Source organism: Drosophila yakuba, chromosome 3R (assembly GCF_016746365.2).
Source record: "Drosophila yakuba strain Tai18E2 chromosome 3R, Prin_Dyak_Tai18E2_2.1, whole genome shotgun sequence".
NCBI lineage: Eukaryota > Metazoa > Arthropoda > Insecta > Diptera > Drosophilidae > Drosophila > Drosophila yakuba.
The window spans coordinates 20,232,701-20,256,779 of record NC_052530.2 but is presented as its reverse complement, the minus strand read 5'-3'; the positions used below and the strand labels follow the sequence as shown (position 1 = coordinate 20,256,779).

The 24,079-nt window shown below is 39.7% G+C and overlaps 1 protein-coding gene across 10 annotated transcripts in view; it reads left to right on the top strand.

The window, feature by feature from the left end:
• The window catches only part of LOC6537647 (peripheral plasma membrane protein CASK), a 47,177-nt gene extending 23,108 nt beyond the window's left edge, over window positions 1-24,069 (top strand). For 4 of the 10 annotated variants that reach the window (XM_039375916.2, XM_039375923.2, XM_039375921.2 and 1 more), the window contains 12 exons: window positions 14,800-14,985; window positions 15,042-15,206; window positions 15,357-15,425; window positions 16,260-16,289; window positions 17,416-17,514; window positions 17,583-17,721; window positions 18,299-18,352; window positions 19,196-19,315; window positions 19,393-19,515; window positions 20,014-20,121; window positions 20,189-20,364; window positions 20,436-24,069. In XM_039375916.2, coding sequence (XP_039231850.1) covers window positions 14,800-14,985; window positions 15,042-15,206; window positions 15,357-15,425; window positions 16,260-16,289; window positions 17,416-17,514; window positions 17,583-17,721; window positions 18,299-18,352; window positions 19,196-19,315; window positions 19,393-19,515; window positions 20,014-20,121; window positions 20,189-20,364; window positions 20,436-20,615 — 1,449 coding nt within the window. In that variant the 3' untranslated portion in view covers window positions 20,616-24,069. Of the gene's footprint in view, window positions 1-14,799; window positions 14,986-15,041; window positions 15,207-15,356; window positions 15,426-16,259; window positions 16,317-16,402; window positions 16,634-17,415; window positions 17,515-17,582; window positions 17,722-18,298; window positions 18,353-19,195; window positions 19,316-19,392; window positions 19,516-20,013; window positions 20,122-20,188; window positions 20,365-20,435 lie in introns of those variants that run through there. The other 6 variants (XM_039375918.2, XM_039375922.2, XM_015192969.3 and 3 more) reach the window with 4 other exon arrangements.
• The last annotated feature ends 10 nt before the right edge of the window (window positions 24,070-24,079 follow it).

The following is a 24,079-nucleotide window of genomic DNA, read 5'->3' as shown; positions in this document are numbered from 1 at the left end:
GTTAAATAACGTGACTGAAACATTACATATTATTGTGGCATTATCAAAAAACCGTTTAACAACATAACTAAAATTTCACGACCCATATCTATGTAGATATCGTTCTCATTAGCCGCCAGAAAGCCCTTAAGTCGTAGCCATTTCGTTTGATTAACTCCCCTGAGGTGGGCCCGTAAACATATTGTTGCTGTTTTATCTAAAGTATCCGACAAATGATTCCAAAAATTTCTCTCATCGCGAACATTAGCCGCCTAAGTACCTCAAATTTGATGCCACAATGCATGAGAGAATTTGTAATTTCCATGGCGGAGGAGAGACTGAGGAGGCAACTGATTGCGGAGATTCGAGACTAACTAACTTACACCTGCCTGATGGTGGCCGTCACAGCGTGTGGCACATGCCACATGCCGCACATACCACCCATGCCAGCCATACCACCCAATACCCACCCAGCAGCATTCACACACACAGATTCACGAAAGTGTTGTCATACATTTAGCATTCCCTCTGGCAGGCATACAAAAACTTTTATCTTGATAGAAGGACTTGAGCAACGCTTTTTTCGGGCTACCGGCCCCAAAAAGAAAAATGAAAAAAAGAAAAGCTGCCAAAGAAGAATAGAATGCGAAGACAGGGCAAGGAAATGGAAATGGAAAGGAAAATGGAAGGGCGAAAACTGCCCAACTGACAAAGTGACTGGTGGACTGGTGAACTGGTGGACCGAAGGAACGAAGGATTGAAGGACCAAAGGAGCGAAGGACCAGCCAACCCACTGACTGACTGAAGCCTTGACACTCTTCATTTGTAAATGCGTTAATTGCGCCCGAGGATGTTCGTATGAGTGGCATTAGAGTGGCTCCCAAGTGCGTGTCCAATTTTCGGCACACTTCTTGGCCTTGTTAAAACTTTTTTTAAACTTCCGAACCCAATGCGAAACTCCAAATTCGAAAACTTTTAAAATAGCCTAGCTTACAAGTCGTATTTGGGGTTTAAAATGCTTGCAATCTATAAACATAATTTACATAAATTTCAAAATTTCTAAATTTTAAAAGCCTTATCAAAACACGATCAAAGTTCTTAAACGGATTACATGTCGTATGCGTAATTTTTGTAAAATTCGTTTGAAATTCAATTTGGTTAGAAAATGTTAATTGCCAGTGGAAAGCGCAAGTCCTTGTAGGTAATGCGAGTTAAATTGTCAAAACTCTCTGGCCTATGTTGGTCCACCCTAAAAAGGATCTGTGTGTGTGCGCTGCTGGTGATGGTGATGATGATGATGATGATGAACAAGCACAATGGCCTGAAACAAGCAGTTAGAGCCTGTAAGAACAACAACAACGGCGATTACAAGCAGCAAGTGTGTACATTATTTTGCAATTTAACAATCCCCACCCCCCGCGCAGGACATATGGACCCCTCTATCTACAGTCTTCTCATGTTTTCAAGGCAAGCATAAAACAACAACTTGAGTAAAAGAAAACAAAGAAAAAGTTTTAGGGAATGGGAATTGGGGGAAGGGGTAAGAAGTGTGAAGGGGGAGAGGGGATAAAGAAAGTATGAAAAAAGTGAAGAAATAATTAGTTTACTTGTTACGAAAGTGAGTTATCGCCCTTTGTGCCGCTGCAGCCGTTGCGGCGTTGTTTGCCTAGTTGAAATTGAATAAACAAATTTTACATGCCGCACACACACACACGCATAAGCACATGATGTACAAACACGCACACATAGACAATCTGCCGAGTGTGCAAAAATAATAATGTGTGTGCGCACACACTCGCACTTACACTCACACTTACACCCACTTACACCCTTGGAACAGCTCAGCAAAGAAAGCGCGCTATAAAATTACATTTACATATGCAGATGTGCATGTAAGTGTCCTGTTGCGTGGGTGTTTGTGTATGTGTGTATGTGCGTAAAGAAGAAAGTGTTGCCTACCTAACGGCGTCATTAGTCACACAAACACAAAGAAAGCGCGTGAGAAATGGCACACTTACAGAAACGTATTTCCTCAATGGAGATGTCTTAGATCGGCATAATTTCATGTTCACAACAAAATGCATTGTCCGATTTACATAGCACATACATACATATATGTATATTTACCAAAAACACACACAAATTGTTGTTGAATCCAAGGACATACATTTTCCTGTAGTTAAGCTTCTTATTGTGATTGCAAACCATTAAAGTGTACAATTTAAAGAGGAGCTTACATTTCTTTTCACAAAAAAAACAGAAACAAATGAATATTGAATGCAATGCATTCGAACAATTAAGTACCATCGTTTTTAAAGTCATAAAAAGTGTTTGCGTTCACTTGATATACCAATATTTCAATTCAATACCATTACATGCAGATTTATGAAGGTGGAAAAACCTTTCTGGAAAATTAAAACAGATTGGGGGAAAAATTGAAAGCTGACCCGTTGAAAACATACGGCACTCAGGCCGCAAAAAACCCATATTTAATATGCAGAAGCCATACTTTTTTTTTTGGAGTGTGCGGCAGTGGGTTGGAGAAATGATGGAGAAAGACAGATGGGAGGGAAAATTGGGAGGTGGCAAGGTGAAAGCGATGACAATATGTTTCGCCAACGGAAAGGAGTCCGCTTTTTCCTTTGCAGCGCTGATAGATGTCGGCGATAAATGCATAATATGCACGCACACACCGGAAATTTGTGGTTGTTTGCCACACAGCCTCAGTTGCGGCGCCAGTTGCGGCAAAAAAAAAAAATAAAGGGAAAAACACCCAAAACACGACACCAAAAACCGACAACGAAAAACCTTTTGTTATGAAAATATCAATATATATATATATATGTATGGATTTTTCGGCGTGGCGGTAAATTGAATGATGAGTGGGAGGATGTCGCAGCCATTGTTTGGCTGATAAGGGAGCCTGGCGCACTATTACCTGGCCCTCTGAAACGAGAGCCCACCTGTCAATCAATACCACCCCGCCGAACCGACATCATCATAATAATCATCGCCAGCATCCTCATTATGATCGTCGTCATCGTCATAGTCATCGTCATCGTCATCATTCTCGTCCTCGTCAAACATCAACGGCTGCTCGGGTAAAGGACATTGTCTGTCAATAATAATGCCAGCTAATAGGCAGGAAGTGTTAGCCGCCGCTGAAATCGAGAAGAAAGGATGCCGCTCAATTACCCCGACATAGTCATACGGTGAATGTTGTGTATTGGAGACCAATGTTAACTGTAAGACTGTGTCTCGGTGGTTGCCAGCCACACCAGCCACATCAGCCACATCGGCCACAAACCAGCTCAGTATCGCAACTTGGATCGCAACGCATTGAATGCTATCGCAACGCAGCCAAAAACCGGATGTGTATGGTATGTGTATGGAAGTGAAGATGGCCGGACCGCAACAATAAGTTCGGCCAGGTGATAAGTTAGCGATAGCACAACTCGCTCCACTGCCAAGTTTCATGGGCTAACTCCATGGAAAGCTGGCTGCTGCTTATCGTTGAATGCGCGACACGAAACAGACAGGCCCAGCCCACAAATGTTTTGGGTCCTTTGAGCTGGAAGTTCGCCAACTGGGGAATATCCTGGTAGCTCTGGTAGCTCTGCTAGCACCGGTAGCTCTGGTAGCTCGGGGAGCTCTGGGAGCTCACTTGAGCCCCGGGATGCGAGATGTGAGCCAGACCTGACAGCTTGACAGCCGACTGGTGCACACACACACACCATACACACCACACACACACAGCCAACAGCCATCAACCATCAACTTTAAACAGCTTTTATTCCGAGCTCACCCATACCGAGTGCTCTTCAAGTTCAAGGGTTTATTGGGTTTGAGTGGAGTACATAATATGCCCACTTCGTTTCATTTGGCCCAACACAATGATTTACCTTTGCATTTATTATTATTATTTATATTTATTGTTTTTACAAACAAGCAGCCATTATTAGTGCATATAACTGATTGGATACCTTTATTTAGCAAATTTACTATGACAGTGGCTCGTTTATATTTATAAAAAACAATTAGAAACACATTTGACCCATGATGTTTGCTTTATTTTTAAAATTTGCAAGTTCAAATAGCAATTTTCGTATATATTCGCTTTTGATTGCAGCATTTTATTTTAGTAGCAAACAGCAATTATCATACATCCGATATTTTGTTTTATATAATTTTTTTGCAATTAGCTTGCGTTGATTAAAATAAAAGCGGATTCAAATCAAACTTTTTATAGTCACATTTATTTATTTATTTTTATGGCTAAATATTCGATATTTGACACTCACAAAAAAGTATTTTCAAAGTGCTTTTTAAAAGGTATCCTTAGTTCGGAACGCGAGCGCCCACCTGTTTTAAAGTTCAAAGTGAAGAGGTGGCAATGAGCTGGGATTAATTAAGCCGGAGAAGATTCATTTGGCGGTCGGCTCACATATGTGGGGTGCACTTAATCTTTGCCACGACCTCCGGGCGTTGTTGTCGCTGCTCCAAACCCGATAAGGTGCCAAATGTGGCCAACTATCCTGCCAGGCTTTGCCACAAAATGGGATTAACAACTGAAGTCCGTACGGCAACGTAGCTGGGGGAGGGGGGTACTAGGACCTGTGGGGTTCTTGGAGGTGGGAGGTTGTAGGTTGTAGGTTGTAGGTTGTAGGTTGGGTATCTGCCAGTGGCGAGTGCCCATGGTACTAATTAAAATTCGGCATTAATCCAGATGATTCAGCTGTCAACGGCTGCCGTCCTCTGCTCCCAACTGCTCCGCGTGCTGTCTGTTTTTCCTGCCCACCTCCGAAATCCCGAAATGGATGCGGAAGCCATTCGCAGTCGCGCGTACGTGTGTAATTGACGTGTGGCCTGGAATATTAAAGAGCGACGAGTCCTAGAGCAGATGAAAAAAAACAACAACATAAATGAAAAAAAAAAAAAAGAAAATGTTATATATATCCGGCTTTCTCGCAGTGCCCAAACCATACTTCCTTTGGCCATGCTGTGTAATTATTAAAACCAACAAATAACGTTCGTGTGGTCGGGCGGTCCTAGGTTGGTGGGGTTGGGTGGTTTTTGGGGTCGGTGGTTGGGCATCGGTGGTTGCTGGTCCGTTGGTTAGTGGCTTAGCATAAAGCTGGAAAAATGACCAGCTCCCTGGATGGACTGGCTGGCCGCCAAACAATGGACCTGACTCAGCTGTCGCTGATGGACAATTGGCGGCAAAATAGCTAAAAGTGTACAACAAAACTGGGTAATAGTTAACTTGAAATATCATACCTTATTAAGCGAGTTATTATGGGCTTTAGGCATAGCTTTAATGTCTTTATTCATTCTGGTAACTCCACGTATTAGTTTTACAAAGTCTGAAAGTCTACTTTTCACTCACTTTAGATGTCGATGGCAAAGTTTGTTTTGAGCAGTCACTTTCATGTCTTGTTAATTCTCCTTTAAAATATTAAATAGAAAGAGATGTGCCAGAAATAGAACGTGTGGTTCTATAGTTTTTGCTTCTATAGCTTTTGCTTCTATAGCTTTTGCTTCACTACAAAATCCTAAGTGACGTGAACTACAATTAGTTGGCTGAAGTTGCGAGTCAATTACACTACTTCGTTTAAAATAGCTTCTGTATTTACTCGTACAACTCGAACCTTTGAGTTTTACTTATTCAGAGTGTAGAGCTCAGAGCTCAAGATTTCGTTTGGCAAAGTTAGTTTTATGTCAAAGACTGGTGCGCAAATTTATGGACAACTTTGCCGTTTGAATTATTGAAAAGCCAGTGCTCGGCACTCAGGTTCTTCTTGGTCGAAAATAGTGCAAAGTGAGAGTGAAACTCAGTTGTTTGCGACTAATAAAAGTTGTCGTTGCTTTTGGCTATGGATGCAAATGCGGATTTTTCTCTTTACATTTAGATCCCAGCTGCCGTCCAGTTTCCGGTGGAGTTCACCTCTGATGCGGCTGCTGCTGCCGCTGTTGCTGCTGTTGCTGTTGCTGCCTCAGCAGCAAACAAATAAAGCGCTGGGCTTCTCCCAGCACGGGATGGGGTTATACTGATTGTTTAGGCCAGGACCTCAGCAAACAACAGGCATCTGCATACTTATGATCGGGGCAATGGAGACCGAAGAGGCGGGGAAAAATGGGGAAACTCGGGAGCTCGGCAAAACTTTAACAAGCACTTAAGTATTAATCATGGAAATCAGAGGCAGCTGTGGGCCACTCCCACACCCACACCCACACCCACTCCTTTGTGGGTGTGTGGTTAGTGTGTGTGTGTGTGTTGGCCAAAAGTTCGCCACGCTGGCTATCAATGTCACAGAAACGGAGCGCCTAATGAGGCATTAAACTTAACTGCTCAACTTTGCGCCTGTCAAGCGCTTATTAAATTTACCGTTTTATTGGTCCACCAACTTGGTGTTAAATATGGACCAACAACCCACCCAGCCCCCTTTTCAGTGGTCAGTGGGCGTGGCCAACGGGCGGAAGAGAGTAGAGGGGATTGGGAAGGATGCTGGGCCTTAAGTGAAATCAGATTACGTTGTTTATCGTTCAGCGCCGACTTGGTTTTTAGCTAACCAGGCGTGTGTCCTTCTCGGGATTTCCTCCATTTCCCAGGGAAACACGCCTCGTCCTGCTGTCCTGCTGTCCTTCTGCCACATTTAAATAGTTGCCAAGTTCAGCAAATTTTATTCGATGTAGTTAATTTTGCGGCTTGGCAAAAAGGAAATTGTATTACCCATTCATTTAGTGAAATTCCGTTGCGGCTGCTGATGGTTTGATGGTAGGCGTGGTTGTCTTCTAAGGGTGTTTCCAACTCCCATTAATGGGTAGTTGCAAGTTCTGGCGTAATTGGATTGCAAACTTCTGCCAAAACGAGCAAATACAATAAATTGCAGACAGACACAAAACGGAATTCGTGATGTGATTCTGCTTGGAAAATAACATCTGAGCGAATCTTAAAGAGCTTCATCCATCGAACAAGAAGAATTTAATGGTATTTAACTTGAACCCTTTATGAATAGTACTGTAAACTTATCCTTTAAGGTTTCTACAAATGGATATTCAACTCTTAGGCTCTTAGGTAATTTGTTTAGGCATTCGGTAAACATCTTCTAATTTTCCCATTCAAGGATTTGTACTATCCTGTGCCCCAAAAACCATTTATACCAACCCCATCGCATAGGGTTACTTATCCGCATTCGAAACAGTTTGAAATTGAATGAAATCGGTTGGCATGTTTACGGCGGGATCAAAAGACCATCTGAAGGATGCTCGATGTTGGTATTTCCATTTACCAATCGCAAATCAAGGCGCACTAAATTTGATATCCTACCCGCCCGGAAAATGATTCGTTCGAATCCAACACGTCGAAATTATTGAATTGATGTTTCCCGATAAGCCCAAACTCGATTACCACCTGTCAATCCCCAAAACACTTACCCCCCAAACGCCAAAAACCCCCTCAACGTATCCTCGCAATCATACTCGTATCCTTGTTTACACAGCTAACTGAGTTTTTTTTTTATTTTTTTTGGGGATTCCCCTGCTGCGCGATGTGCTCCCAAGTATTATGAAATATTTATGCACACGCCATTGCGGATATTCACTCAAAACTGCTGAGTGCCAAGTCCTCGGTGCAGACTCCTCCTTGCGTAGTGCACTACGCTGGAAAAGCGGAAAATCAACCCAAATAGAGACAGAGAGAGAGAGAGAGAGAGAGATAGAGAGGGATATATTTTTCCACTCGCAACCAGAGCGCGATATCCTTCGAAAAAGAGAGGAGCTGCTGCTCAGTTAAGTTTTGCGGTCGATGTCTGTGGCGGAAATGAAACGTGCTTTCTGTTTAAGTATGTGTATTTGTGTGCGTCTGATGTGGCTTAGATGTGTGGGTGAACTGCTGTAGGTGTGTTTTCAAATGTGCGTGTGTGTGTGTGTGTGTGTGTGTGCGTGTGCGTGGGTCTGCTACGTGCCCGTGTTTGTGGCATTGAGTAATCATCAGCGTTGAAAATTGCGTTTTTTATGGGGCCAGTGGCAGTGCCAGTTTCAGTTCCAGTTCCAGTGGATTGGGGATGAATGCTTCTAGGGGATGAAGCTGATGGGGTAGTTAAAGGGGGGAGGCTTACGAGGGACAGGGGACAGAGAGGTGTGTGGCAAGGTGTCGGGGCAGCGGGCAAAAGTGCTGTCGGTGCGTTAGATGTACTTAGCATATATATGTATGTTGATAATAAAGTGGATTGCTTTATTTCAGTTAGAATATATTTATTAATACTTTTGTTTTGTGCTTCGTGCACTTCCATTCAGTTTTACATTCTTTGAGCAAGTGACATAATTATGTTATTTAACATTACATTACATTTCATTACATTATCCGCGATCAGCTGATTCATTCTTATGCTAATTAACATTTCATATCAAGGCATACACATTTATTCCAACACGCCTCTTAAATTTGTTGTCTTGATTTTCTTTCATTACTTTAACTTTACAGCATCTCTATTTCGTATAAATTTCTGTTTGTCTAACGCTTTGGTTAACATGTCTGCTATATTAAGTCTTGATTCTATCTTCACAATGTCTATAATACCTTTTTCATAATTTTCGTTAACATAATGATACTGCACTTCAATGTGCTTCGAATTTTTTGTAAAGTTACCAAATTTAGCAATGGCTACTGCGCCTGAATTATCTTCGTAAATCTTTATCGCTTTTTCGTTATCAATATTAAATATTTCACATAACATGTTTTTGACAAATAATATTTCTGTGACTGCTTCTGACATGGCAATGTACTCTGCAAACGTTGAACATTTTGTTACTGCGTGTTGTTTGTGTGTTTTCCAATATACTATATTTCCATACATTCTAATTATAAATCCCGTCGTGGATTTTCTATCAACATTATCTCCTGCATAATCGGAGTCTACCATACAATCTAATAATTCATTATTCTTATTCTCTTCAAAAGTTAAATTCAGATCTCTTGTCTTATATAAATATTTTAATACTCTTAGCGCGTATTTATAGTGTGTTGAATTGTAACAACTTTGATATCTGCTTAAGTAATTTACGGAATATGATATATCTGGTCTTGTACCTGCGCTTATATATAATAATTCACCTATCAAATTTCTGTATTTAATTTTCTCATCACATTCAGTTGCTTGATCTAATTTTAAGTTTGTTTCCATTGGAGTTTCGTATAGCTTAGCATTTTCCAGATTATACTTAATTGCCAGTGATTCAATATATCGTTTTTGATTTAACGTCATTTTCTTACTTTCAGTACTATAATTAATTTCTATTCCAATATAACTTCCGATTTTTCCTAAATCTTTCATTGTAAATTTGTTCATTAAACAGTCTTTAATTTCAGTTATTTTCGTTTTGTTCTTACTGCATATCAATATGTCGTCTACAAATACTAAAATATATATTTCATCTTTATCCTTTCTTTTTACATATAAACAATAATCGTAATTGCTTCTTATAAAATTTAATTTGTCGAGATATTTATGCAAACATTCGTACCATGCTCTTGGGCTTTCTCTTAATCCATATAATGCCTTTATTAATTTATAAACTTTGTTTTCTCCTGTTTCGTAACCTTTTGGTTCATTTACATAAACTTCTGATTTTACATAGCCATTCAAAAAGGCTGTTTCGACATCCATCTGATTTACAAACAGACCATTTTTACAACAATATGATAGTAATATTTTTAATGTTTGCATTTTTCCTACTGGTGAATATACATTTTCTAGTCGTTCTCTTTGTTGGAAACCTCTTACTACTAGTCTAGCTTTGTATGTCCCATCACTTTTCTTTTTGTACACCCATTTTACATCTATAATCTTTTTGTTTATCGGTTTTTCTACAATTTGCCATGTATTATTTTTATTTAAGCATTGCATTTCTGTATTCATTGCTTTGAGCCATTCTTTCTTTTCATTACTATTCATCGCCTCTTCGTACGTGTTTGGTACAATGGCATTTACATAATTGATATAAATAAAATGTGTTACTGGGTTACCGTATAGATTTACTGGTCTTTTATTTCTATTTGATGTTCTCTGCACTGTTAAATGTTCTTTGTTTTCCTCACCCTCGCTTTCATCGCTAGTTTTTGAATTAACTTCTTCCGTGTCATTTAGTTCGTCTGTCTTAGCGTTATCTTCATCATCTTCTTCATTTTCATCTATTTCACTTTCATTATCATTCTGCTTGTTTTTCTCTAGGCAAATTAATTTTGTTTTCTCTTCCACAACTTGAACATGTCTTGCGTTTATTACTCTATTGTTTAGTAAAACTCTATATCCGTTTGTATTATAACCAACTAATACTCCTAATTCTGATTTGTTATCCCATCTACTCTTTCTGCGTACTTCTGGAACTCTAACAAAAACTCTACTTCCGTATATTTTTAAATTTTCTACATTTGGTTTTATACCAAAAAATATTTCATATGGGCTTTTATTTACTGCTGTATTTGCGATTGTTCGATTTTTTAAATAAGCTACTGTGTTCATCACTTCTGGCCAATATCGCCTATGTATGTTTGCTTCTCTCATTAAGCACCTTCCAATATCCATTGCCGATCTGTTATATCTTTCTGCTACGCCGTTTAATTCGTGTACATACGGTGGACATGTAGTTAACTGAATTCCCTTATACTTTACAAAGTTTAATATTTCTCTATTCAAATATTCTTTACCGTTATCGCATTGGATTTGTTTTACTTTTTTACTGAACTGATTTTCAACATAATTAACATATTCTTTTAAGCAGCTCGCAGTTTCGGATTTATTTTTAATACAATATATTCTCGCGCATTTACTAAAATCGTCAACGAATGTCAAAAAATATTTTTCCCCACAATAACCTGTTGTGCTGTGTGGTCCGTTTAAGTCTGTATGTATTAACTCTAATGTCTCTTTAGTTTTCTTTCTATTGTTCTCGAATGGTTCGTTTGACATTTTACTTTGTATACAATTCGCACATTTCATTTCGGTATTCTCGATTTTATCTGGCAGACCATCTAACATTTTATTCTTAATAATTCTATTCAAATATTGAAAATTTACGTGGCCTAATGCCCTGTGCCATTTTTCTTTTTCAGTTAATTTAGTTACATTTGTATATATTTCATTTCTTTTATTTTTTGGCATGAAGCTTTTTACATTATATAAACTATCAATTTTACTCGCAACTGTCAGCAATTCTCTCTTTTCGTTATAGATTTTTGTATCATTATTTCTGGCTACGACTGTACATTTATTTTCAGTTATCTTTGATATGCTTAGCAAATTTTGTTTTATGCCTTTTACAAAGTATACATTTTTAATATCGATCAAATTTTCATTGTTGTATGTTCTAAAATATGTTTCTACATTTCCAATCTTGGTCGCTTGCAATTGTTTGCCATCGGCTACTTTAACATTAATAGGATTTTTCAAATTAATACAGTTCTTAAAAAGTTTACAATCGTTTATAATGTGATCAGTGCATCCACTATCTAATAACCAATTTACTGTAGTTTCGTTGTTACTTTCGCTGTTATTACAATTTATTAATTTTTCGTTTCTTATCATTCTTGTTGTCCATGACTGTACGCTGTCGCTGTTTTCTTGTTGTCTTCCTTGATTCCTGTCTCCTGAGTAATTTCCACGTCCTCGACCATTTCCATGATGTTGACCTCTGCCTCGGCCGCCTCTTTGATTCGTATTCTGATATCGCCTGTTGAATTGTTGTTGTTGTTTATTTTCGCCTCTCGCATTTTGCTCAGCATGCCAGCAGTCCCTCTGAATATGACCTGTTTTGCCACACACATAGCATTCTTTTTTAGTTTTGGTGTTAAATGTGCTTACGTTATTTTGTTTGTCCACTGGACCTCTGTTTAAACTTTTTTCTTTTATTTTTGATTTTACGTACTCTACCGTTCGTTGTGCTTCCGGAATTACATCTAAGAAGTCTCCAATATAACTGTAGCTTGTTGGTAGTGCTTTTAAAAGATACCTCATTTTTTCGTTTTCGTCTATGGTGCCTCCAGCGTTTTTTAATTTATTTACTGCTTTCTCGAATTCTATAAAAAATTCTTCCACTGTTTCATAGTCTTTTAGTTTAATTTCGTCGATTTTTCCTCTGCACAGTATTTGCAGGGCTGTTGATTTTGTCGAATACATTTCATTTAACTTGTTCATAATTTCTAATGTCGTTTGGCACTCACTAATATATTCTAACTGTTTGTCTGATATTGTACTGATTAAAATTGTTTTCGCTTTTAATTCTGTTTTCATCCATGTTGTTTCATTATCTTCCGTTGTTCTTGTTCGCACTGCTGGTTCTTTGCACTCTTTGTATTCCAATATTGTCATTAATCTGAATTTCCAGCTTCCAAAATTAGCTCCATCGAATATGGGCATAACAATGTCTTCGATTTTTGCGTTAGCACTCATTTTTTCCGTTTCACTTTTAATCTGTTCGCACACTTCTTTTATGTCTCTTTCTATGTCATTCATTTCATGCACATTTTCATATAGGGTCACACTTTTCTACTTCCATGTAATAAAAAGGCTTGCACGTGAACTTTTAAATTTTTAATCTGCTTCCATCAATCCTTTTAGTTTATGTTTTCAATCTTTTTCCGTTTAATTGTTCAGCATTAGTCAATAGTCTTGTTTACGTATTCGTATTTTTTAATATTTCGCACTTTTAATATTGTTTTTCTCTTTTTATTTCTTATACACGTTTTTCTTTTTTTTTTTTTTTTTTTTTTTGTCGCTTCACTCGAACAGCATTTATTTTTATAACTTGGATTTAGTTATACACTTTGGATTATTTTCTTTTCTCGAACCTTGGATTAATTTTTTCTAACCTTGGATTAATTTTTTCTAACCTTGGATTAATTTTTTTCTAACCTTGGATTAATTTTTTTTTTTTTTTTTTTTTTTTTTTTTTTTTTTTTTTAACCTTGCTCTGCTACCATGTTGATAATAAAGTGGATTGCTTTATTTCAGTTAGAATATATTTATTAATACTTTTGTTTTGTGCTTCGTGCACTTCCATTCAGTTTTACATTCTTTGAGCAAGTGACATAATTATGTTATTTAACATTACATTACATTTCATTACATTATCCGCGATCAGCTGATTCATTCTTATGCTAATTAACATTTCATATCAAGGCATACACATTTATTCCAACAATGTATATGTAAATGTACACTCGCATACAGATGGCAAACATTAACTTTGGGTTTTCCCAAGCTTACTGCTGCGACATAAATATGCCTCAAACAACAAGAGTTAATCCCTTGAAGGATTTGATTTAAATTAGACTAATCGTAACTCGCACAAGTCGTAAGTCTTTAATTAAATTGCTTTTTTAGCTACTTAACTCGGCACATGGAGAAGTCTAAGTTACAGAAATGTGGTATAAATACATCGTGTAACCATTACAAGCAATATCAACTCATAAAATAATAAACCAATCTGAAATTGAGATCGGAAATCAAACTTTTACTGCTCACATGTTACTCAAAATACATATTCCATTCGCTGCCCAAGGACGTAATCTTAGTAGGCACTGTTTTTGATCAGTGTAAATTTGTACATCGAGCACATCGTCCTTTTCGCTGTGCGTGCGTCCCTGCTGTGCGTCTGTGTGCATCTGTGTGTGCGTCTTTGTGTGCGTGTGAGTGGCACAAGTGTCACGGCATGGCATCGCAGTAAAATCCTTTTTTATGGCCTAGCCCAATGCCTCAGATTCTGATTCAGCTTGAGCTTCAGAACCAGCACCATCACCATCACCAGCTTGAGGTCCTGAACTGCGTTTGTTCCTTTTTCTGACATTCCTGCGCCAGGATAATACGGCACAGAATAAAGGGCAAGGGCAGGAAAAATTAATTTCGCAACATATTCAAAGCGTTATTAAACATAATTTATTAAAACCGAAATTGTATCAGCTCCCCAGGCCGAAGTCAACGCGCAGGAGTTGCCATAAATTGTTGAGATTTTTGTCGTTGCCCGGTTATCCCTGGTTATCCATGGGGTCACGGGGTTAGGGGGTTAGGGGTCATGTGCGTGCCCTCGTTTGTGGCTGTTGCCGCTTTTAACGGCTTTTCCGAAATGGGCGTTTCATCCTCTGGATGGATGCCATGTGTTTTTTATCCAGCTCGTTTGTGTCGTTCTCGATGCTTTTTCCCCCTCCCCTCCCCTCTTCCCTTAGGAAACTGTGTGGCTGAGCAACAAATGTCGCACAGTTAATGTTGTAAACAAGTTGTGCCCTCCCCCAATTGGGCGTTATGATGTATGTGGCAGGCGTGGCAAATCGGAAATTTAATTTCCCAGCCAAACGAGCTGGATGGTGTGGTACATGGCCAGAACGAAGCTCATAACGGCCAGCTTAATTGCCGGCCATAATTTAGGCTAACCCTAAACCGAAGCCTGCACCACCGAGTAGCGGGTTGCCAAAGTCTAGCATGTGTTTAAATCAACATTATTTCCCTTTCAAACGATTTACTTCCGGGTACAAAAAGGACCGCCTGACATGCCATAATGCAATTTCCATGCAAAAATCGCTTGAATTTACATAATTTACCATAAATTATGGTACTTTTTGTCACCACATCAGCTAAACAAAGCTTAATATGCAACATTAAATAGTACAAAGAATTAAAATGGAAAAAAGCGACCGTCTTAAAGCTCATTAAAAAGCATTTTAATCCCGGCAAAGAGAATACTTTTCCGTCTACTTGTGCAACTGCACTATGCCGAAACTATCAAGTGCCATATAACCTGGTTACCACCTGTGTTTGCTCTGCTTTGCAGGCTCTGCTCCATAGCCACGATGTGGTGGCCCGGGATGTCTACGGGGAGGAGGCGCTGCGCGTCACCCCGCCCCCGATGGTGCCCTACCTCAATGGCGACGAGCTGGACAACGTCGAGGGCGGCGAACTGCAGCATGTGACCCGGGTGCGACTGGTGCAGTTCCAGAAGAACACGGACGAGCCCATGGTAAGTAAGCTGGATGTGCCGCCTACCGAGTAGTATCTAATCCCTTTTTTTTGCAGGGCATCACGCTGAAGATGACCGAGGACGGGCGGTGCATTGTGGCCAGGATTATGCACGGCGGGATGATTCATCGCCAGGCCACGCTGCACGTGGGCGACGAGATACGGGAGATCAACGGGCAGCCGGTGCAGCACCAGTCGGTTGGCCAATTGCAACGAATGCTGGTGAGCCCGCCAATCAATCTTCCACTTTCACTTGCTCTCCTTTATCCCATTACCACCCATCCCCCCTTACCCATTAGCCCCAAATCCTGTCCAGACTTTGTCCACGCGCTAATTGAATGTGTGTGTTCACTTTTAATCCCTCTCTTGCAGCGCGAGGCACGCGGTTCTGTTACCTTCAAGATAGTTCCTTCGTACCGCAGCGCTCCGCCCCCCTGCGAGGTAAGTTGGGATCGAGTATATATTATATAGTATATAGTATATCTGTATATAGCTAGTATAGTGTACTTTAAGGCTGACTAATCACCATACTAATCATACAAGAAACTATAAACAAGTCATGGCCGTATCTTCTCATTGCGTTTGAGTTATGTGTTCCATTCGCCATTTGTACTTTGTTACTACTCAGACTGCAGCAAATATCGAAAATAAATATCTTTTAAGTAATAACAAGAAGAGTATATTCAGCAATTATAAATGTCTCGCATTATAATAAAAGCTTCATGATTTCCCCATCGAATAAGAAATTAACTATATACCTCATTGCTTATTAACATCGCATAATGAAATAATGATGCTTTTTGAAAAGCTCCTTCGCCTGGAGCATTAACTTCTTAGATGCGATGCAGCTGAATGCACATATTGTTTGCCATTTTGGAGAAATCAAAATATCAAAAGGGATTAATTAGTGAATTGCAATGGGCAACTTGCTCCATCCAAACAATGGAATGCGAGCCCGAAACCAAAACCAAGTCAGTCGAGTGCATTATGCACATAATAATGTATAATATTAGGTAGTCATATAAAATGTATGGGTGTGTAATATATACTATATTACAATGAGGTATTCTGATAATAATGAACGAACCGTTCGCGGTGTGTTTGTAGTTGTTGTAGCTATAATCCATTATGCAATTATTTCGCAGTGCATTAACACAACTCCACACTTCTCTATCTCTCAATCTGCTTCCCACCTCCAAACTACCTCCAAAACAAACTCCAAAATACCTCCTACCTATCCTACAACCCCACTCTCTATCTCATGCCACCATGCAGCTTTTCAGGATCAGACCCGCTCCGGTGCTTGTAAGTATCACGCTCCCCACAATATACACGAAATCACGCACACACCAATCACAGCACACAACACACTCACTCACACACACACACACACACACACACACCACCCACCATACACACCACCCACCATACACACCACCCACAAAAGACAATACAATACCACCCAGTCGAGATTACTTTTACACGAAAACACCCACCCACACCCACCCACACCCATTTACCCCCCCACTCACCCCTCTCACATGGGCATCCCGCATCCTGGTAGATGTGCATATTCATTAACCCACAGACAAGTCAAAAGGCACAACTCACACAAGAGCCGTAAATTTGTCTAATTTATGTTCATCACTTAGTCAACAACAACGATACGGCAAGCGGCTTTTGGATGCCCTGTTTGGGGATATGTGTGGGATATGTGCTGTGATTATGAGCCAAAGTTTTGTTCTAAACACTTGCCACTTGACGGCATTTTAATTTGCAAAAAGTTACATGTTTGCATTTGATTTTGATTCAAACATTTTCGCAGACAATTATTTGATAAACTGTTTTGTGCCGAATTTCTTGTGGCTTCTATCATCTATTTGGCTTAAATTTTCGTCTCAAAACTAAGAACTATTTGAATTGCAACATTCTAAATGAACTTAACTAATGCAACATTCTAAATGAACTTAACTAATGCAACATTCTAAATGAACTTAACTTATGCAACCTGATGAAGCCAGTTTGTAAGCCTTCAACTTAATCTGCAAATGCCCGATACGGTTTATGTAGTCTTTCCATTATAATTTCCAGTCCGTAAGGGCATCTAACATTGTGAGCCATCTGCTTGCCAGATTGTTGTTTGTGTCTTTGTTGCTACCGATTTTGTTGCTGTGGCTGCTGCTTTTGACATGCAAATGAGTTTTGCATGTAATTCGCAAACCGAAAGCCATTTCGCTGAGGCAGCCGCAACTCAGTTGCAGTTGCCGAGTAAAAGTAGCTGAAATGGCAGAAAACAGTGAATAGTGAACAGTGAACAGAAATGGTAATGGTATTGGCAAAACCGAATCATCGACCTGCAAGCAACTATTTGCAATTTTCAACTCGCCTCGTGCTCATCTGGTGCATTTTCCATCTCCTTTTGCATTCGCAGATATTCGTGCGCGCCCAATTCGATTATAATCCGCTGGATGATGAGCTTATACCCTGCGCCCAGGCGGGCATATCGTTCCAAGTGGGCGACATACTCCAGGTAGGCACTACTTCTACTTTAAAGTACATTGCGATAATAATCGCGTAATTACGGCAATGTCCTTACAGATCATTAGCAAGGACGACCATCACTGGTGGCAGGCGCGACTGGACACGGTGGGCGGATCGGCAGGACTGATACCGTCGCCGGAGCTGCAGGAGTGGCGGATCGCCTGCCAGACGGTCGACAAGACCAAGCAGGAGCAGGGTAAGTGGAGTGACCGGGAAGATCCTGGCCAGCGGCAGGCGTCTCGAAACCAAAAAAAAAAAAACTATCCGTGTTCTCTATGTGTAATTGGATGCTCGATATAATCAAACAATCGAATGCTATATGAATAATTGTACTTATATTGGAAGTGTATGACGAACTCGTAGTTAACCGAAAGGGAAAGCGCTCTCTCTCTCCCTCTCTCTCTATATATACATATATGTATCTCTCTATCACACACATGTACCCAGTAACACACACAAGCGCCACCCACAGCCACACACACACAGCCACATCTGTACACTAAAACACTTACAGAGAGTTGCATGCCCCAAAAAAGTAGTCGAAGGTAAAACCTTTATCAAATTAAACCAACCAAAATATGGGAAAAGTCAAAGTTCCCGCTGCCAAATTTCTAGCTGAAAACTCAGAAGATCCAAAGACCCAATGATACCGACATACATATGCACACCTGTACAAAAAACTCTAATACCTAGTTTTGCTAACCATGAATCTCGCATCTCGAACCAAGCCAAAGAATTTCTATAAACTATGTATGTATGATAATATAATGCAGGAGAACCGGGTGCTGGATGTTCCGCTCACGCAGATGGGTGTGATGGATCAGCAGGTAGTTACCATATAACCAAAAACCACCAAACCACCCACCACACACCAACACACCACAAAAATCAAGCGAATCTCCAAATGGGGAGAGCTGCCAAGACTCGTTTTGTTATGCCACAAAAAACCAGACAACACAAACCAATTACTACTACTACTACTACTCGTTCTATACAACAGAATTTCTATCGATAGTCATTTTGTATAAAGAATTAATCCCAGTCACCTAGCCACCCACCCAACCCCACAACCACCCAAACACCCGACTGCCCGAAAGTTGTAGCTTATGTAGACGGCACCACCGAACCACCACCCAGTTGCAGTTGCAGCTCCAAGGAAGCTCACCATCGCCATCCGAAACAGTAGATGCACCTCAGTCATCGTTGTTTATGACACCCACAGTATTGAACTCCCCGCTTATAATCCCCAACAGTAATGCCCCACCAAACTGTAATGATCCAAAAGTAATGCCCCACCAAACTGTAATGATCCAAAGAGAAATACATCCAACACATGTTCACAACACTGCACGTTAGGCTGGCTGCAAGAACACACCGCATATCCAATTTGAAGAAGTTCTAGGTCAGGAGGGTCAGGAAAAGTACCCAAAAAGAAAGAATTAATATATAATCCATGTATCATCCAAAGGGATATATCATGATCTCATCTGTCATAGCCGAGCAAAATCGTGCTTGCTTCATGCTCGAACTTATCGAACTTATCCAATGCCTGATGTACAGCATGTTTTTATGCCTGCTCTATAAGCATGCTGCTCTCAACTTACCCAAGCTCTAATGTCCATCCAATGAAACAACTCAATAACATTTTGATTCTCCATTATAACCAACAGTTAACTGCTCCATCTTCGGGCGCAAGAAGAAGCAATGCCGGGACAAATATCTGGCCAAGCACAATGCCATCTTCGATACGCTCGATGTGGTCACGTACGAGGAGGTTGTCAAGGTGCCAGGTGCGTTTGATTGAGCGTCCTGCTCATCCACATGGCCACAGGTAAACACTGATTCTTATCCCATCCTGTGCTTTCAGTTGGCGACCCGAACTTTCAGCGCAAGACGTTGGTGCTCTTGGGTGCTCATGGAGTCGGCAGGCGGCACATCAAGAACACCTTGATATCGAAGTATCCCGACAAGTACGCCTATCCCATACCACGTAAGTTGATATTGGTTGTAAATAAATTCACGTTCAACAGGCTCTCTTAAATACAGATATGGTTTAGGCATTTACTAATATTACTATGATTTATCAGCCCATTTTCCGCGTTAAAAAGATACGGCTCAATTGGTCGACTTAATGGGGCAGAAATCGATGTATTCATCTCCATAAAATAGAATCATCATAAATTTCTAGCTGTGGATAGACCGTACTTGTTTCAGCAACATACATTTTAATATAACGCAGTAGGTGGTTTTTCCTGTTCATTTTCGATTTTAAAGCATTTTAAAGGTGCTTACATGGAATTGTAATATGGTTAATGGGTTGATTATAATACAAATTTATTCGCACTTCATTGGTAATGTGTAGTTTATACTGAACAAGTTGTTAAATTACTAAAAATGCAGATGCTAATACTTTTAGCAGTAATCAATTGAGAAATGAGTTTCCGTTTAGTCCAAGTATTTTAACTAAAAGGTGTTACATTTATTTCAGATACAACGAGACCTGCCAAACCCGAGGAGGAGAACGGACGCAGCTATTACTTTGTCTCGCACGATGAAATGATGGCGGACATCGGTGCGAATGAGTACTTGGAATACGGTAACGAACTCGGTCATATGCCGCATAGCCGCGATAATCTCATGCGCATCCGTTTAACTGCTTGCAGGCACCCATGAGGACGCCATGTACGGCACCAAGTTGGACACCATCCGGCGGATTCACACCGAGGGCAAGATGGCCATATTGGATGTGGAGCCGCAGGCACTGAAGATACTCCGCACCGCCGAGTTCACGCCCTACGTTGTCTTTATAGCAGCGCCCTCACTGCAAAACATAGCAGACGTGAGTAGTGGAGCATGATAGATAGAACCAAGTCGAAGCCATCTAATTGCTTTCCTCTGTACCGGTGGCAGTATGACGGCAGCCTGGAGCGATTGGCCAAGGAGTCGGAGATGCTGCGCCAGCTATATGGTCACTTTTTCGATCTGACGATTGTGAACAACGACATTAGCGAGACGATTGCCACGCTGGAGACGGCCATCGACCGGGTGCACACCACCCCGCAGTGGGTGCCCGTGTCCTGGCTGTACTGACAAGACAGCGAACTGGAATGCCCCGACTGCCTCGAGGGCTGTGACTGCGAGTGGGACGCCTACACGCAGGCCTCCAACGTAGCCCTGTACTGAGGCACACATGCAGATGCAAATGAGCACGACGATGCAGATACACGCCACATCACGACACCACCACACCATTAAAGTATTACCAAGGCACAAGCAACAGCAGCAGCAGCAGCAGCAACAGCAACTGAAGAAGCAACACAGCAACCACTACGAGAGATGACAGTCAGGACTGGAAGATAGAAGGCGCCTGGCGCCGAGCTATATAATTTAAGAATAAATGGGTATTATGGGAACTGCGGTCGCAACGCAACGCAACGCAAAGACAAAACGTGTGTGTTAAACGACAGACAACCAATTGTATTTGCCTCTATTATATTTTGTTTTCTGTTTTAACAGTATGTTTATTTTGTATTAATTTTTAACCGATTGTATTTGCCATTCCATGCTCAATGTGTTATATTTTACGATTATTGTTTTGTTGTATTATTTGTTTTATTCTGCATTTAGTCAAAACAGCATTAAACGCTTATGTAAATCTTGCACTTGTTAGTGTCTAAGTTAACTGGAGTTAGACAAATGGAAACCGAAGTACTCAAAATTGTTTTTACCTAACGATTATTTTCGGTAAGAGTCTTGTGTGCGCAGGTAGGGCGTTGAACGAGTTAGTAAATTATAGAAAAACTACGTAATTAAATATAATTAAACATAGACACAAGGAGACACAACTCAGCAAAAAGAACACGAAGACCATACAAAAAAAAATAAACAAATTACGATGTGAGCAATTTCAAGTGTTTCAAGCCAAGTAAGAACTAATTAATAACATATGGAAGATCAACTGAAGACAGTGGTGAAGCAAAGTGCACGTTTTAAATGCAATAAAAAAGAAAGGTAACAGAAAAACAAAAAATATATAATTAATTCAGATCACAACACTTACACACGGAGGAAAAGAAAAAAAAACACCTATAAAAAACCAAAATACCAAATTGTTGACGTTTAATTGAATTCCATGAGAAATGAGTAAACCACAAAAAACAAAATGCAATCAAACATAATAAAACGAAAAATACATAATAATAATTGCAGCCGCGTTTAATTCAAGCAAAAGCAAATTAAACAAATGGAAAAAAACATAGAGTGAGCACAAAACACACATACTAACTGCAATTACGAATTAAAATAATTAGCGAAAGGATGTGGAGATTGCAGGTCAACGCAAAACAGGCAGATAAACCGTATAAATATATATGAAAAATAAATAAAAAAAAAAAAAGAAAACAAGATGAAAGTAGGAAATTCAGAAAATATGTATACACAACACATATATATATTTTTCGAACAACTCAAACTCAGGTTGGATACATTGAAAATCAGTCAAGTTCAATAAGAATAATATAGCGGAGCGCTTCCTTTTAACCCACAGCCAAAAAAAAAGAAAACGAGAACTCAATTAGGAGACCCAAAAACCGAATCGAATCGAAATCGAGTCGAATCGAATAAGATCCTAAGTCGCTTTGCATTGAATTGAATTGAATTGAATTAATCGTACACCCACTGGCCCAGTAACCACCCAAGCAAGCAGCAGCTTCAAATTTTCGAGATACTTTACAAACGACACCGACAAACTGTCTTAGCAATGAAGAAACCTGGCATTTTTTTTAGTGCAGCTTCATGATCAGCAACCAGCGCTCAGTATTTTCGCTTTTTTCCCTCACTGTAGTAGAAATTTTGAAATTTTTTATTAGCTTCCCTCACATAGAGCTTCTGAGATGGACGAATCATAAACAGAAACAGAAACAGAAACAGAATTTAGACTACGACTACGGAGTGCACATGCAATCACATACTATACGTAGTTGATGATGTAGTTACTTTGGGTTAGGATCGCATCGAAGATACATCACAGACACACACTTGAGATCGAACTTAGTAGTAAAGCAAACAAAAACACATTTGTATACACGTGCCACACAATTCTCTATTCTCTAGCTGTCCCTCAAAAAAACAATTTAAGCCTGAGCTTATATTCGAGCCCAACCAACCACACGACCCACTTGAATTTCCCAACCGCACACCACACAAGATGATGAACATACTTATATCCAGAACAATTCTATGGTTTCAAAATGGTTGAACAATTTTGCATAGAGTATTATCGTTAGACGCTGGGCTATAACTTTTCGGTTCTGAGCGTGGATGAAGATGAAGATGAATGGAGTGAGGCAATGCAAATCATAGAAGTATCCCAAAAAAAAAAAGGAAAAGAAGAACAACCGAACCTACCCAAAAAACTGAAGAACTAACTACCTACCCACAACCACAAATGCAGCCAAGTGGCCAAATTAACTAAGTATTATACCTTAAAGCGAACGATAGATCGAACGAACGTGACGAGATAAAATGAGATGAGATGAGATGATATAGGAGGAGGAACCTTATAGAAGACACGGCTTGAGATGGACGTATGTACATTTTTTGAAGCTCCCCCAAAACCAGGCTAAGTGTGCCAGAAAACACCAAAATCGATGAAATGATTAGGAAAAAAGAATGCTCAAATCAAAATCTTATATTTTACGGTATTACAATGATTAGGAACGATTGAAAAGAATTGCAAATTGGGGGGAAAAACGATACCGATAGAGATAGAGAGTATCCCGAGATTGAGCTAGGATTTCAAAGGATTTCGAAGAATTCGTTTCGTACTTTTACTTGATCCTTTTTTCTTAGCCGATGCGAGCAGATTGTAGCTGTACTCTAAGAATAATTTCACACTAAGATTAAGTAAAAATTTATTGTTGATATTACATAAAAAAAAAGATGATGATGAAAAAGCAGAAGTGAGATGAACACGGTCACGTAAACCAAATGAATTAGAATTTTTCTCTAATTTCATAAGTCAATGATGAAGATGATGATGATGATGATGATATGATAGAGAGGGTAACGATGGTGAAGATGAGTTGAAAATGCTTATGATCTCCAATGTCAATATGTGTAGATTGACGCGATTTGAGCTAATTGAGTGAATTGTTATTATAATAATAAATGAAGAATGAAATGAATGGATCGGCAGATCGATCGATCGTTTGGGGCGCAAAAGGCCGCGGTGTTAGTAAATATCATTTAAAATAAATGATAAAAATGTCATTATATATACATAGTTTAAACATGGGATTAATAATAATAAATTAAAATGAAAAAGTAAACGTAAATGGAAATGGAAATGGAAGAGAACCGACGAAACTGGAATGAGAATTAAATAAAAACGAGTAAACACTGAAATACCGAATTTTAAATACATAAGTTTTGAATCATGCATGCTGCAAAGACAAAGCAAAACCCACACAGAAACCGAAACAAAAGTAATAAAATGAACTTCTATATATGAAAAGAGAAAAATATACGAGAGATACAATTTCAACCAGCTTTTG